Here is a 16,545-nt window from a genome sequence, read left to right on the forward strand (position 1 = left end):
TGCATGAGTTAGGCTGAACAGTACCAGCAAGTAGCTACTGGGTCTAAGGTTTTTGAGGTAAAAAAAAGTCTATGCTATATTAAAAATAACAAGACCTTGTAACAGATTTTCAGACTTAATTGTGCCTTGCTCTCCTTTTGTTTCCATTGAACTATTAAGATTGAATACATATTTGCATTAGATATAAAGATAGTTCTTTCCTCCACAGTGGCCATTCCTCTGGGTATGACAGCCGTTCTGCACGAGCGTTTCCCTATGGCAATGGTAAGTTTCTCACCACCGAGATCCACTGCCAATCAGCAGAATATATCTTGGTACTGAAATAGAAACATGTTTTTTTGGCTTAAGTTAGCAGAGTCACTAAGAAATAGCAGTTGAAAGAATTAGGTCTGTATATCTGACAGACTGCTTTCAGAAGCCTGGTCTACAGAGTGAGTTCCAGGACAACCAAAGCTACACAGAGAAACCCTGTCTCAAAAAAACAAAAAACAAAAAAAAAATTATGGCACAATAGGTATTGCAAGCTCAGCTCATCCTGAAGCTGTTTAGGATTTATCTCAGGCTCATATATATACACATATATGAATTTTTGTTGTTGCTGCTAAAAATGCTAGTGATGACTCGAGCCCTTCAGTGAGTCAGTCTTTTTGTTTGTGAAGGGTCTTGCTTCCGTCGGGGTGGTGGCTGTTAGCTGTGGCAATATCTTAATATTATAGTGGAGTTTCCTATATGTTGCATTTTTTATGAAGGATTCTCCTGTAGCAACGCGATGCTACTTGATGGTGCCTTTCTCCCAGAGTAGGATGACTTCAACCTCTCATAGACTGCCACTGCCTCAGGAACTAAGGTCATATGCTATTTTAGCTCCACTTGAGTTCTCTTGCCATATTCCTTTTTGCGGGTTCTTTCTCCAATGAGGTCCTGAGTCCCTGCAATGGACACTGAGCAGGTCAACAGGTGGGGAGAACAACCCTGTACACAGTTGTTAGGTGAAACCCACTCACAAAGACAGACACAAGCATGGTGAGCTTGTCTCACCGTGTGGCATGAAAGAGAAGCTTACAAGAGTCTGAATTAGATGGCGTCTGCAGCAAAGATAGTAAATGAGAGATCCAAAACTACCCGTTGAGTGCCCATTCCTAAGTGGACCTCTGAGTCACCCATGGAAGGGTCAGGTTGGAGGAGATAGGGTGGAATTCTGTAAAGCACTGCCTGTCCTCCAGGTATGACACAGCCATTGCACTCACACATGAACTTTGATCAAAGCAAATAACCAGGCCCATCAGCATTCCATAAGAGGTCCCACCTTACCCTAGGGTGTGGATGCAGCTGGTCACTCAGCTAGGGGGGAGGGGCATTTCATAGCCAGTGTGCCTGTAAATAATACCCCATCCATGCTACTGTAAGAAACTCTAGTTAAGCCAGGCAGTGGTTGGCGCACACCTTTAATCCCAGCACTTGGGAGGTAGAGGCAGACGAATTTCTGAGTTTGAGACAAGCCTGGTCTACAGAGTGAGTTTCAGGATAGTCAGGGCTACACAGAGAAACCCTGTCTCGAGAAAAAAAAAAAAAAATTCTAGTTAAACTCATTGGTTCTGACTAATTGAATAGATTAGTGGCTCAGGCTGTGGTTCCGTGATAGAATATATGAGTGTATGAGTGAGGGCCTGGGTTCAGTCCCCACTGCTGAAAGGATAATGAAATAAAGCCAATAATAATGAGAAGACCTAGTGCTAGGTCTCCAGGCTAATGATCTCCTGTGATGAATAAAGAAAGCAAGAGATGTACCTGAGCCTTTGTGGACTTGACTTCCTGCTTGTGGCATATGGGAACAGGTAGAGAGCTTTTCTTAGATATGTGGCTTCTCAAATGCCTTTACCTCATCACCATTCATGGGACCTGTGTTTCAGAGTAGCATGGCTAGTCTCTCTACAGCACTCATCCGGAAGTGGACATTATGATGGCCTGTTTCCACCATTGAAGGTGGAAGAAATATTTATGGACTTAGAAAGCATTTCTGTGGTAGAATCTGTCCTGGTGCCATGCTTAGTCGTTAGACTGAAAGTCAAACATTCCCCTAAGGCTGTGGGTTTACCTCGAGGCACCTGTCCAGCTCTTTTCTAAGTGTCCCAGTGTTAGCCACCATTTTCACAATCTCTACCATCTCCAGCAGGGTACAAGATCCCTCCCTCTTTTGTAACCCTGTAGCAATACAAAATAATTGTTGAATCATGAGCTCTGTGGTTGCCTGTGCTTGGATCTTGGGTCCAGCTTACCTTAGATAACCTTGGATGAATTAGAATATTTTCGTCTTGTAAACTGGAGCTAGAGTTGAAGTTTAGCACAGTATCTATGATATGTAAGCATTCCCTAAGCATCATTCATTGAGTTCGTCTGTTTGGGTTTTACCTTTTCGATGGCATCGGGAGTTTCTGTCACTCTGTCCCATGTGTTTGCTTCAGTACAGGTGAGACAGCAACTAGCCCATATCAGAAAGTCATACCTGATAGCACTGGCCCAGCCTTGGAGAATTCTTTCAAATGGATAATTAAGAACTCAACTCCTTCTCAGAGTGACGGGTGTTTGTTTTACTGTTAGGGAGTAGGATCTCCCACTGACTGACTGTATAGCTACCAGCTCTCCTTCCAGGGACAAGCCTTTAGTTAAAAGCTAATTATAAAACTGAGAGAAGGAGAGGAAGGGATTCCCCTAATCTTAGCCAGGTGAAGCTTTACAATAAAGGCAACAGACAGAGCTTCTTTGCTGTTCTGTTTTTACCTTCGTTTTATTTATTTTAGATTTTATAATTCATCCTTGTACCCCTGAGCAACATAAAATAATATCTTCGCTGTATGTGATCTGAAGACTGCTTATGAAGTGAGACCTAGTTTAAAAATCAGTTTTTTAAGAATATTAGGAGACAAGCTTTTTTAAAATCATTATTTTGGCTCACAGATTAAAGGTTCACACCCATAACTTAGCCCATGACTCTTAAGCCTAGTGTGGTGGTGGTGTATAATGAAGCCACACCATTCACCTGATGGCAGGACAGAAATGAATCAAAGAAGAAGAGACTTGTGACCCACAGTCCTCCTGAAGAGCGTGTTCCCTGTAACCCAGTTTCATATAGATAGGCCCAGTCTCTCTGTTTAAAGAAATATTTAAAATTTATTTTATTTTTTGAGAATGAGTATTTTGCCTATATGTCAACCACAAGCATCCTTGGTGCCCATGGAAAACAGAAGAGTAGTCAGATACCCTGGAACTGGAGTTAAGATGGTTGTGAGGTGCCCTGTGGGTGCTGGGGAACAAACAGTGTCTTCTTGTTTCTGTTTTTGATATTGGAAAGTAAGCAGAGTATAATGCTGCATCCCATAACCTGTGCCTTTAATGTGCTTTTTCCTTTAGTCGCCTTTCCCCACCTTACCAGTTCTGCTCCCTCATGGCCTAGCCTTGTGGACACCACCAAGCAGTGGGACTATTATGCACGGAGAGAAAAAGACCGAGATCGAGACCGGGAGAGAGACCGAGACAGAGAGCGAGAGCGGGACCGGGACAGAGAAAGGGAACGCACCCGGGAGCGGGAGCGAGAGCGCGACCACAGCCCCACCCCAAGTGTTTTCAACAGGTTTGTTGGGTGTGCGGGGCCTTGAGTGCACTTCATTTTTACTCAGTTTTATTTGCTGTGAGGAGATGAATTCCAGTTCACCTGGGAAAGGAGTATTCAAGGTGTGGTTAGAAAAGCCATTTTGAAATCATACTCATTTGTTCTTGAGGATTCCAAGTACTGTAAGCAGCAATTTTCACACCATGTTGTTCACTTGGCCTTTAAAGGAAGTTTATATCACCTCACAGGTTTCCGTCTTGTCACCTAAACATGATTTCTCAATGATTGCTTATGATTAGGCCACATGAAGAATCGAGTACCTGCAGAGCCATGTACTCTTCAAGCTAGTCTCGATCCTGTGTTAGATAAGTTTAATTAGTTGGTAATTCATATACAGTCCTAATATATATTGTTTTCAAATAAAATTTCCACTTTATGTATTGTGAGTTAAAAAATACCGATTTACTGATTGTCCCATTTATTTTTTTTTAATGTCTCATTCATGTGAGTGACATTTTGAGTCCTGTTCTAAGCCAGAAATAGTGCTGTTTCCTAAAATACATAAATATTCATACATTGTCTTTACACATTAAATTCATAGAACTGTTAAGCTGACTCAAAGAGTGTATGACAAAGGACTAGAAAAGATGATGAAAATACCTTTTCTCCCACCCTGTTTTCTCATGACTTGACACATAGTAGATATTTAATACAACTTTATTGATCAAATAGGTAAATGACAGTATAGCATGTACATGTAAGTGGGACGGACAGTGCTGGCCACAGCCACCGACACGCACAGCTCTGCCTATGTTCAAGGGCAGGAGTTTTTTCAGGAAGTTGTCTAGTTTCCAATGTGGTTGAAATGTACCTCTGAAGTAGCATATTGTCTGTAAAATGTATGTGTCACAGTCAAGGATCTTAGTGCAGAAATGCCTTGGAAGAAGATTCTTGCATCGCACACCGTATGCACACACGCACAGGGGCTGCTGACTTTCTGCTAAATTGGAAAATGTTAGTGGTTAAACCATGTGTTCATTTTCAGGTTGCTGAGTTTTAAGGCATTACTTAAATTTAAGAAAAAGCTTGAGGCCAGAAAAGCAAAAGGTAGAGGAGTTCTCTGTTCTCACTTGTCCTAGGGAAATTGTCCTAGGACATACTCATGGGAGGTAAAAGCTGTTTCTAAAGACTGACAAAAATATTCTAAAAGCAAAACATATGTAGTATGTGTCGCATTACAAATTACAGGGTCACTGTTTTGAAAATTAGAGAGCAGTTTTAACATCTGTTTTTAAGGCAGTTTAATTGAGGGCCAGAAATAAGACTGGTTGCTATAGGATGTTAGAAAATGTGCTCTAACGAGTTCCAGGCCTGGAGTGACCTTTGCACTATGGCGAGTATCAGAAGGGATGGGGCGCGGCTGCTGTTTTCATGAAGGGCCAACTCCCCAACAATCTGTTGCTCATGTGACTGTCTACAGCATTCAAGGGCACCAAGAATTGGCTCGAGGGCAAAGGGAAAAGAGGGGCTACACATAATGAGCTGTGCAGTAACTGGCCGTCGGTATTTCATGCAAGCTTAGTTGGAGTCATTACAAAGAAAACCTCATTTGTTGATGGATTTAGTTATAATATTCATTTGTCTCTGTACTGGTTTTTGTTTTTACCTTGGAGAGAATTATTAGAGCCCCAGAAACCTTTATAGGAAATAGTCTGCTTCTGAAATGTAAGCACTAAACTCCTTGAAGAATTCCATGTCTTTATGATGTGCTCTGTGCACATGGTCATCCCCTGGAGCCCCTGAGAGCTCAGAGGACAACTCGCAGGGGTCAATTCCATCCTCTACAATATGAAGACTGAGGATCAAACTTAGGTGCCACCTGGCAGCAAGTACCTTTCCCCACTGATGTCCTTTCAGGGCAAGAATTCCACTCACTGACTGCTTACTCTCACACCAAGCACTTTATAAACATTCCTGTTGGTCTCAAGGAAACCTTGAAAAGATTGACAGATGAGAAGCCTTGAGGTTTAAAGGAGTGAAGTTCAGCATTCCTGGGGCTCAGGCTTAGGTCACGCTGCGCATGTATGTGCACACTGCCGCTCTGCACTGCCTGTCAGTAGTATGGCTGTACAGTCTTAATATATCCCAGTCATTATTTGGGCAGCAGTGTGTTCTGGCACTGTAAATATCATTACTAACCACTCCTTTTGCTAGGTGGTCACAGGCTGGTTTGTTCTTCTCTACAGCGTATGCTTTCCCCTGAGCCTGTTATTCCCAGGCAGATTCTTGAGCATCTTGTTGCTGCATACAAATTCCTAATTATTTTTTAAAACTAAAGCTTTTGACAGTATTCTAAAAGATGTTTATTTTAAATAACAGAATTGTCTAATACTGGGTTTTAAAATCTTGAATTTTGTGTCAGGCACAAAAAAGGGAAAAGCCCCGCATGGTAGTACATGTGTGTAATCCCCAGAAAATAAGCTGTAATTTGTATGCATGCATTTGAAGTTTTTAGCCACATGTCATCATTAATGTACACAGAAGGCAGGGACAGAGACGGGTGCGGGTGAGGTAGCTGAGATATACAGGTTGTGTGGTCTGTGTGGGGATGCAGGTGTTGATGGCTTTCTTTCCTTCATGTTTATTATTCTGCACATGATGCAAGTTGTACTGTGTCTGCTGGTAAAAAGCAAACACTTAAAAAAATTATTAACCTCTTTTGTCTGTCTTCTGTAGAAGCCACTGTGAGCTATATATTCTTGGAATCTTTACTATATGGCCAATGCTTTACAGATAAGATTTTCCCCCATATATCAAAAATATATTATATATATTTATAAAAATGAGAGCAAAAAGAAAAATGAGAGCAAAAGGAAATATCTGTTGATTAAAATTTAAATCAACTACAGGTCTCTTTTTTCCCAGAAATAAAATGTAGCATAATCTCTGTCATTAAAACAGATCTAACAGGATGCCATTATTTTAGGTCCCTGACTTCTTAAGTTACGTGTGACACTGATCTGTGACTTGGCCCAGCAAATACAAGTTAATGTGCTGGCTTCTGTATGACTTGAGGAGCTCTTCCTGTTCAGTCAGCTAAATCATAGTCCTGGTGTCAGCATCTGTACTTCCATTGCAGTGATGAAGAGCGATACAGATACAGGGAGTATGCAGAGAGAGGCTATGAGCGCCATAGAGCTAGTCGGGAGAAAGAAGAGCGGCACAGAGAACGACGTCACAGAGAGAAGGAGGAAACAAGACACAAGTCCTCTCGCAGGTTTGTTCTTTAGTAGTGACCCGGCTCCAAAAAGCTAACTGTAGGCTGTTCCTAAGGGAAAGACCAAGAGCAGCCCAGTGTAGCTCCTTCCTTAGGAGCATCAAAAACAGTTTTTAAATCTAGCGAGGTTGCATTTCTTTTAATATCTTCCAGACAGAATTAGCATGGAATAAAAATGAGATGTCTGGGTGGTTTTTGTTTTACATTATCTGCTTGATAGAGGGGAATTTGGGTATATGACCCAATCTTTATAATAAAATATTAAAATGCTGTTTGGCTTAAGAAAAAAAAAATGGGGCCTGCGGTTTTAAATTAGAATCAATTTTAATTAATGCCCATTGTTTTGGGAAATTTACCCTATAAGATGGTATTTTCCATTCCCGTTGTAAAGACTTTTAGAAAAAGACTTGCCTAAAGTCTTCAAGAACAAAGTAATGGGTACTAGAAATCTGGGATGATATGGGTGAAGATAACCCCCAAATGTAATCTATGTGTAAAATCTCATGCAGAATAAGTCCCCCAAATCAGAAAACAAGTTTATCTGAAACCCAGGCTTACATTAATTGGTTAGACCAGATTGATTGTCTCCATTGTTAAAACACAATTCCTTTTTCTGCAGTAATAGTAGACGTCGCCATGAAAGTGAAGAAGGGGACAGTCACAGAAGACACAAGCACAAAAAGTCTAAAAGAAGTAAAGAAGGAAAAGAGGCTGGCAGCGAGCCAGTCCCAGAACAGGAGAGCACCGAAGCTGCCCCTGCCGAGTAGGCTCCACTTCTTCTGTACGTCAGTCCCAGAAATAGATGCTATAAATCTCCTTATTTTTCTGGATAATGTTTAAGAAATATACCTTTAATCTTGTTCTGTTAGAATGAAACGTTAACTTTTTTCTTTTCCAAAATAAAAGTGTGCATTTTTTTGTGTTAAGTTAAAAAGCTTTGTCTTGTAATATTTAAAGAATAAAAGACAGAAGTGACTTTATATCTAAGAAAGTAATGTGAATTAAGTCATCAGGGGATTTAGAGCTAAGGTTGACCATGTGATCACGGGATGGTGAAGGCCAGGGCCTCACCCTGGCTAGCTTTCTGGTTAGTGGGATACTGTTGCAGAAGAGGCGTTGCCCTGCAAGACGCCCTCTTAACATGAAGCCAGGCTTCATCTTACTGCTGGGACACTCGTGCATCTTCAAGAACTTGGACCCAGTCTTGATATCACAGTTTTTGATAGCAGGTTTTCAGTGTTCTGAATTTGAGTCCATAGTAACTAAGTGGACTATTTGTATATCTAAATTCATAAATGGTATGAGGCATTTGGGTACCCCTGTGATGAAACTTGTGTGCTTCCCAGCAGGCACATGAACCTGACTGGCAGAGCATCAGACCACTCCATGGCCATCTGTCTGAGCAAGGATCAAGGCGCTCTGGCTGCTGTTAATATGTTTTCCGAGGATCAGCGGTAGCGTAGGATGTGGGGGATTTTTTTATATTGTTTCCATATTAAGAATAAAAATAAACTCAGCGACAGTAGTGTTAGATCAGTCATTTCTCATTAAAACCAGAGCACAGGTTAAACTCTGGACTAACCCCAAGAGGCATTCTAGAGCAGCGATGGGGCTAGGAGCCTAGTGTGTGAAAGATGAGGCAGTTAGAGCCACCAGTAAGAGGACTGCTCTCACTTAGAAGATACCCATTTCTCATTGAAATCCTCCGCCATTAAGCTTAAATGCCCATAATACGCTCTGTCTTTCAACTCTACTTATACCACATTTGTAATCGACTTGAATTAAGTGTGGCATACAAACCATGTAAGTCTTTATGGGCTTTTTATTGAATTAAAAATATATAAACTTAAAAGATTTGGAGTAATAAGAAATCCTCTACACCAAATAAAAATTATCACTAGTTTTTATTTTTGAGAACAGTCTCTGAGGTGTAACTTTTCATAATATCATACTTTTCTGGCATTTTTTACAATATATTCTTTAAATATAAAAATTGACAAGATAAATACAATTTTACTTAGCCTATCTGTGGTTTTTCTAAGATCCATCATTGATTTTATAAAAAAGTACCAGGCCAAGAAGCAATGGTCAGAGTAATTCTCCCTTTAAGTTCCTTGAGCATCCTGGCCAAGCAAGCGTGTATCATACCCGATGTACTTCTACCGTTGACAGCGAGAAGAATGTCACCACATCTAAAAAGAACACAGCACTGAGATCAGAACCACTTCATGGTTGAAGCTCCTCAAAGGGACTTGGGTGGTCCTAGGGTTTGCCATATTTGTCCATTTTAATTCTGATCTGAACTTCCCTCTTCACGTAAATTCTTCAAGCTCTACTCGGCTTGCATTAGAAGGTATAGTAGTATATAGGAACTTTCGAGGTAGGACCAAGGCCGGTTATAATTTTGGGTTTCTTACTACCTAACTAGTACACTCATATTTTCATTTCTCACTCTTCAGGAAAGTATATTCTATGCTTTTTCTTTCAAGTGGAGCCAAGTTTTTACATGTAGAAAACAAAAATACTTGAATATTATCTTTTGCTAAGTAATCATTACCTGATTCTTCCATCATTGTATGCAGGTGTTCCTTCGACAATGGACTTGATAAAAAAAGGTTTGTTCCCACTGTATTCTTCATAACCTCCCACAATGCAGAAGCCCAGGCTTCCAGCTGTGTTCCTTCGTAGTATCACATCTTTACAGTTATATAAGTACCTGAAATAGAATGTAATTAATGTCTATTTAAATGAGTTTTGAGTTGTGACTTCTCTCATCCATTTTTTGGGGACACTTTTAAAATGAAAAAAATACTGCATATATCTCCCTCAGGTGACAGCAAATTTTTATGCTCTCAGTCAGCTTTTGTATTTGATCTCTCTTTTCCATAGCTGAATACCCTTTCAACAAAAGGACTTAGTATTATGTTCTATTTGTGTCTCTACTGAGAAAGATGGCCACATTTTTTTGGCTAAGGACAAAATAATGCATGAGCCAAAAGTAGGATATGTCTCGATACTTCTAATGATAACCCACAGTTGAACATATTGAGGGGGTATAATTTTATATACTTGGGGGCTCATATAATTTGTAAAGAAGACAAACATTCTCAGAATTAGCGATTAATTGCAAGGACAATAATTTTAACTTTTGCTAATGAACTTCATTAAGTTGTAAGCTTTCTATTGACCCTTGGAAAATACTAGTTTACTCATACAAACTTAGAAGACTGTAGACAAAGTGAATGGAAACTGGGCCAAAAATAATGGAGTAGTTGTTGGAGTAAAATAACATGGCATAGCTGCAGCAGAGAATACAAAGGGGAGGGAGGAGCACAGCTGGCCTGAGAACCACTACCACCTTCAACTAGGAGAGTCGTGGCTGTCAGACCTAAGTGCAAACAGTTGCATTACAGTAGACAGGGTGTCGGAAGATGGGGGTGGCTCTAGGATCAAAGGATCGACCACATGTGTGTCTATGGTCTAGGACCTGCTTTTGACTGGAAGATAGAGTTTTTATGTTGGTAGAAATGAAGATGTTTTGTTTATAGACTGTACCTTAAAATAATCAGTTGCTTTTTGATAATAAAAATGATCTTGTGAAATATTAAGCAATGAAGTTTGGTCATTACACTGACCTTTCTCGTTATTTAACAACTGGGATGGCTCTTCTTGGTGGTAACTTGATTGCATCTGGAATTAACTAAAACTCAAGTGGCTGGGTTCACCTATGAGGGATTCTTTTTTCTTAATCATTTGAAGTGGGAAGGCCCACTTTTGGTCCAGATCTTATGTGGAGTTAGGAAGATCTACCTTGAATCTGGGCCATGCTGCTGGCAGCCTATGTAAGGACATGAAGAAGGAAGCCTGCTCTCTGTTTGCCTGCTTGCTCTTGCTCTCCCTTGCAAGTCCATTCCTTCACTGGCATTAGAAACTACTTTGAATTCCAGCATATACTAAGGACCATCTGAGACTCCAGCCTCATGGACTAAGCAACTACTGGATTCTTGGACCTTCCATTGGTAGTCAGCCATTGTTGGACACGCTGAACCACACAGCCTGTAAACCATTCATTCATATATATATATATATATATATATACATATATATATATATATATGAATTTCATTCTAAGTTCCTCTAGAGAATCCTAATACAATAACCTCTTCCATACTGTTCCTTTCATTTGAAATAAAACAAGCCCATTTTTTTTTTATTTTAGAGGCATTGACATACCCATACATCATGTACAAGATTTTCTTTCATTGAAATGATTTTTTAGAAACACCCATAAATTTCACTTAGTGAAAACTCATTTCTACTCTTAAGTACTTGTCTTAATTCCCACAAACCTCCTGTGAGTAGCATAGACATCCTGTCGGGCCAGGCGTGGTGGCGCACGCCTTTAATCCCAGCACTTGGGAGGCAGAGGCAGGCGGATTTCTGAGTTCCAGGCCAGCCTGGTCTACAAAGTGAGTTCCAGGACAGCCAGGGCTACACAGAGAAACCCTGTCTCAAAAACCAAAAAAAAAAAAAAAAAAAAAAAAAAAAAAAAAAAAAAAAGACATCCTGTTGGAGCTACTGTGTACGAGATGCCACACTATTCAGTTCCAGTGTATCTGACCAGAGTAGAAGCAGCACACATCCCCACCTTGGTTGACGTGTGCTTCCCCCCTCCTCCCGCCTGTTTTTGGTAGGAAAGTAATTAAATGCTTCCTGCCCAGGGGTATGATCCACTCTTCCAGTTATATAATTATAACTAGGTATATACAGCAGTCTCTGAAACTGAACACTTCTCTGTCTTGGGATCATTGGGGGGCTTTCGGGGGGGGGTGTTTGTGGGGGTTTTTTGTTTTTCAGTAAGTATTTCTGTGGGCCCTTTTTGACCAAATATTTTTTTATGTTGACCAGCTGTAAACACAACTATCTAAAATTATGAAACTAGTCGACTTAATAAATTACAAGTGTATCTATTTCCTCTACTCTTCATAGTGAAACAACTTTTAGATGTTTCAGTATGTACTGTGCTCTTGAACTTGGCGAATGTCAGTGATAGACCAAATCCTTGTCTTCCTGTAGCATGCATTCAGGAAGGGACACGTGTTCCTACCCTTTTGTTCTGTTGTAGCAGCAAAACCTAGTTATGTTAAGCTCTGCCAGCATCAGACTGGTTCGTTGGGACGGATGACCGTTTTTTCCCCTTGCATTACTTTACTTCATCACCCACTGGGAAACCCGGCAGCTGGTTCAGATGAGTGACCTTTCAGAGTAAGTGACTTTACCGTCTGGATGTGACTGTGAGCTTTGCCTCCTCTGAGCTCATTCTTTTCATCTACATCTAATTGAGAAAGATCTGACATGGTGTAAGGAATGGCAAGGGCTTTGGTCATTTTTCAGTGGGATTATGGTTAGGCTTAGGCTCACAGGGACATTTAACTCAAGTGAGCAAATTAAGAATAAGAAGCCTCGAGCTGCTTAAGAAACGAAGTTTTGGAGCTAGAATGGTTGCTCAGCCATGAAGAGTACTTAGTGTTTTTCCAGAAGACCGGGATTCAGTTCCCAGCACCCACATGATGGCTTAAAATTATCTGTAACTACAGCTCCAGGGAATCCATACACCCTTTTTTGACCTCCACAGGTATCAGGTATACATGTGGTATACATACCTACTTGTAGGCAAGACACTTACAAATTAATTTTATTTTTAATTTCCTCTCTTCTTCCTCATATGCCAATTTACTCAACAAAACATTGCAACATTGCCTAGGTTTAAGTCAGATGTTTACTAAGACAAGGGCAGCATTGCCTCTTAAAAAACAAGAAGCCAAGACAGAAGTTTAACGTTAGAACGTAAACTGTGTCTCTTAGCCAAGACAGTGTCAAGGCCATGTCTCTGACTGGATTGAATCATAACCTGTGGTGTGGAAGCAGCAGAGACCATGAATTGATTCTTCATTCTTTAGATTATTGCACTCTCTTAGCCATAGAGAATTTAATAATTTTGGATACTTAATACTTTATACTTAAAAAAGGACAATAGGTCAAATTAAGTCTAAAGTATTCTCATCATTGTTTTTATATTGGAATCACAAATCCAAAACACCACATCTGTATATTAATATACGTGTAGAAGAAAAACAATGGCCAAGTTTAGAAAACAATAGATTAGGCTTCTGTTGAGAAAAGAAAGTTGATGACATAACCAGTTTCAGTCCTTTTACAAAAGCACATCTTAACTTTGTTACCATCTGTTTGGATAGCTCAGCTTTTTGTCCTAACTTACTTGTAAACATTACCACTAATTTTAAACTGGGTAGAATGTAAAGAGCCTCTTCCTGTGGCTAACTCCTGGATTAGGGTGCCTGTGTTGATCGCTCTCTTTAGTTGATACTTAAGCAGGTAGGCAGAGAGCTCATCCAATCCAGGTGGGATATAAAAAGTCTGCTCAAATGGGGCTCTAAGGAAACGGTCTGCAGAGCATTCGGTGGTCACCTTTCATGACTTCTATGGTTCATAATAGTAGATACTTTTATCAGGATATCTTGCTCTCTAGATTCTGAAGTCAATAAAAGGCTTTTCTTAGTACAAAGGATTCATTGTTTCATCAATAGATGTCTACTCAACAGCAGTTCCAGACCTTCTGAAATGCTAGGGGGTTTTGGGGTTTTTTTTGGGGGGGGAAGGGTCTACCTATTGTTACAGTAAACATTAAAATGCATCATTTTACATATTACATATAGGCAGGCTTGGGGCAAGTAACTTTGCTCTTGAAGTGATGTGCCCATTTGGTTTTTGATGGATGGAACTTTTCAATCACATAGGGAAAGAGATAGGAGAAATGACAAGAAATTATAGACTTATGTAGCAAGCAGTAGTGAAAACTGTCTTTTCTATCCTGGTGCAAGATTCTGTTATGTGAACTTCTCCAGAACTCACTTTATAGTAGAAAACAAAAAACAAAGATATAAATCAGCTAAAGCTAAATATAGGCTTAGCAGTCTCTTGGGGGTACTTCCAACTCACTAATGCATCACGATTGAAATCATAGACTCAGGCAGGAATAGCAGGCTTAGCTTGCAGCTCAGCCATGCAGCGTGAGCATGTCATCTGACAGCTCTGAACCTTAGTCTCCTTCTGAATCACAGAGAGCATGTGAAGCTCAAAAGAGACCCTGGGCTTCCTCGGGGCTCATAAACATGAGTGGCTTCATAGCTGCCCTTACACTGCATGGCTTCGATGTACAGACACAACGGACTTAGCTCATGACCTAGGTGTCAAACTCTAGCTAGCAAAAGAAAATACTGATGCCTGTCTCCTCCCCCTTTAATATTAACAATCTCTATTAAAGTATATCAGGGGCTTCAGGGGAAGAAAGGGTTAAATTCTTAGGCAAGAAGAGAACTGAGTTAGTGCATATTTCTATCACGCTAGTCCAGATGAGAGCATGCTTTGAAGAACTTCCAGATGCGGAATGTGGGCCCTGAGAGAGAACCAAGTAAAATGTCATCAGCGTTCTCTTTTGAATGGCAGTTGATAATTGGTTTAACTGGCAGAAAGTCTAGAGCTGCTACAGGGGTCCCCCGGCATACGGTGCTACCAAAGAGCACACGACTACTAAATATGCTTTTATCTGAATCTTTATCACCTACTGTTACTCCTGGTTATTTGGTCCGCACAGGAAATGCCAGTGTGGCATACTAAGGCATTGCATCTCAGTATAGAGTGCCACGGTCTCTTGATTCTAGGCCTGTTGCTGACACATGCTTCTTCATTGGGTGGGGGAGGACTTTAGGTAACTGGCAAGACTGTATAATAGGGGAAATATCCTTTCTCATGCTTTGTTGAGTGAAAGGTGAAATGTATTTATAACTTAGACATTTCTGGGCATATATCGTAAAGGTTTAATTGTAGTCTAAATCTAACAATTCAGGTAGAATTTAATTTTGCCAAGGTGTGGTTTGGAATCTCTTACTCATCACTTCCCTCCAGTGGCTAAACATACATGTAAGATAATGCTGCTATGCTGGTAAGGGCTTTGAGCACTCAAGATGAGAGCTGTGTGTGCATGCCCACCCCCACCCCATGGGGACTGAAGCTGTACCACTGAGATGAGGCCAGGACAGAACTGGGACCTGAAAAGTACCAGAGTAGTTAGTTGTATTCAAGTGTCATCTGGCAGACTGAAGAAGGCACAGTTCCCTTTGTATATTAAATTCACTAGGAAGCCTGGAGGCAGAAATGCGGAGTCCATCATCGTAAGCAAAATTAAGAGTTAGCATGTATGAGCGAGAGCTGGCAAAGGGCAAAGAGCAACGGGAAATTCAGCAGAAAGGTCCCGGTAGCCTGCACTCACCACACTAGAAGTGGGCAGGCAGGTTTCCCCAGGTTCAGACCTGCAAAGGAGTGAGAACCCGAGCAGTTACCCACGTGAGTGAGGAAGAAGAGCCCGAGAATGAGTGGCCTGCTCTGCTGACCTCAGTTGGTTTAGGAGAACACAGAAACCCTATACCTGGAATATGGCTCTGACCCTTTCTCTTATCAGTCTTCAGGAGACAGCTTCCCAGGAGGAAGAAAAAAAAGTATCCCACTAAAAGATATTTGAACCAACAGAGTTAATAATGTTACACAAGAAAGCAGGTGGGGAGAGGTAACAAAAGAACTAAGGAAAGCCACTCACTAGAAAACTGTTACACAGATGATATGCCTTATGGAAAATGAAATTGGTAATTAATCATTTCACTATGATTTAAAATACCCATGCCGCAATTGCTCTGTGTAAAAAGCAAGAGCTCAGGGCAAAAGGGATTTCAAAGATGATGCCAGGCGTGGTCACACATGCCTGTAGTCCCGATACTTGGAAGGCAGAGACAGGAGCATTGCTGTAAGTTTGACGGCAGCCTGGGCTGCATACCAAGGCCTTGTCTCAAAAGAAGTGGAGGGTCAAGAGAGGAAAGAAGGAAAAAGAAAATCAAAGACTACACTGAGGATAGAGCATCACACAGAACACAAGCGGAAGAAGACAAGCCCTCAGGAATGCAAGTGGTCACAAAGGAGCAGCCATTTGACCGAGAGTTGGGGAGGGGGGCAGCTGAGGAGAACAAGGCAAGCAAGCAAACAGACAGAACTGAAAGAATCAAGAAAAAGTCCAAGAGAAGATGTCCAGGCACACATCCGGGGACCTCAGAGAGCTGAAAGGACTGGGCAGCTCTTCTGAACATTGGGTATAAAAGGGACAGGCCACATAATGAGGGAAGGGAATGAGATAGCTTTGTCTTCATACAGCTTGACCCTGACCATCACAGATGTCACCCCTAAAGAACAAAACGTGACGCTATGGTGTGATATCCACCTAACTGGCAACCAGCCAGAAGCAGACACAGGTGGTGCACCGACTGTCATGATGCCCCAAGTCAATTCTTGGGTTTAATTTTCAAGAAGCCTTGGAGCCTAAGAGCTCATGGGCCACTGATGTGTTTGAGTGGGTACACTGATATCTACGCTTGGGCCTCAAACTACAGCCAAGCCTGTGAGCTTTCGCTCATGGGTGGTCTATGGCCACCTTTATACTACAGCAGCAGAGTGAGCAGTGGCCAAGGCTCCATACCCTGTATGCCCAAGCTCACCAGCGTTTTGCAGAAACGATCAACCTCTGACATTGCTTTTC

General features: G+C 41.1%; 2 protein-coding genes across 17 annotated transcripts in view; one reads left to right on the top strand and one right to left on the bottom strand.

Annotated features, from left to right (window-relative positions):
- Fip1l1 (factor interacting with PAPOLA and CPSF1) overlaps positions 1 to 8,715 on the top strand; it is a 61,692-nt gene extending 52,977 nt beyond the window's left edge. For 8 of the 13 annotated variants that reach the window (XM_021163804.3, XM_021163808.2, XM_021163811.3 and 5 more), the window contains 4 exons: positions 209 to 264; positions 3,409 to 3,628; positions 6,747 to 6,884; positions 7,504 to 8,715. In XM_021163804.3, the coding sequence (XP_021019463.1) occupies positions 209 to 264; positions 3,409 to 3,628; positions 6,747 to 6,884; positions 7,504 to 7,651 (562 nt within the window). In that variant the 3' untranslated portion in view covers positions 7,652 to 8,715. The remainder of the gene's footprint in view (positions 1 to 208; positions 265 to 3,408; positions 3,629 to 6,746; positions 6,885 to 7,503) is intronic. The other 5 variants (XM_085836763.1, XM_085836765.1, XM_021163805.3 and 2 more) reach the window with 4 other exon arrangements.
- Positions 8,716 to 8,840: 125 nt separating this feature from the next.
- Positions 8,841 to 16,545, bottom strand: part of Lnx1 (ligand of numb-protein X 1) — a 107,371-nt gene continuing 99,666 nt past the window's right edge. For all 4 annotated transcript variants that reach the window (XM_021163798.3, XM_085836760.1, XM_085836761.1 and 1 more), the window contains 2 exons: positions 9,442 to 9,600; positions 8,841 to 9,076 (listed from right to left, as the gene is read on the bottom strand). In XM_021163798.3, coding sequence (XP_021019457.1) covers positions 8,941 to 9,076; positions 9,442 to 9,600 — 295 coding nt within the window. In that variant the 3' untranslated portion in view covers positions 8,841 to 8,940. The remainder of the gene's footprint in view (positions 9,077 to 9,441; positions 9,601 to 16,545) is intronic.

This window comes from Mus caroli, unplaced genomic scaffold (genome assembly GCF_978045245.1).
Source record: "Mus caroli unplaced genomic scaffold, Mus_caroli_1 scaffold_4, whole genome shotgun sequence".
Taxonomy (NCBI): Eukaryota; Metazoa; Chordata; class Mammalia; order Rodentia; family Muridae; genus Mus; species Mus caroli.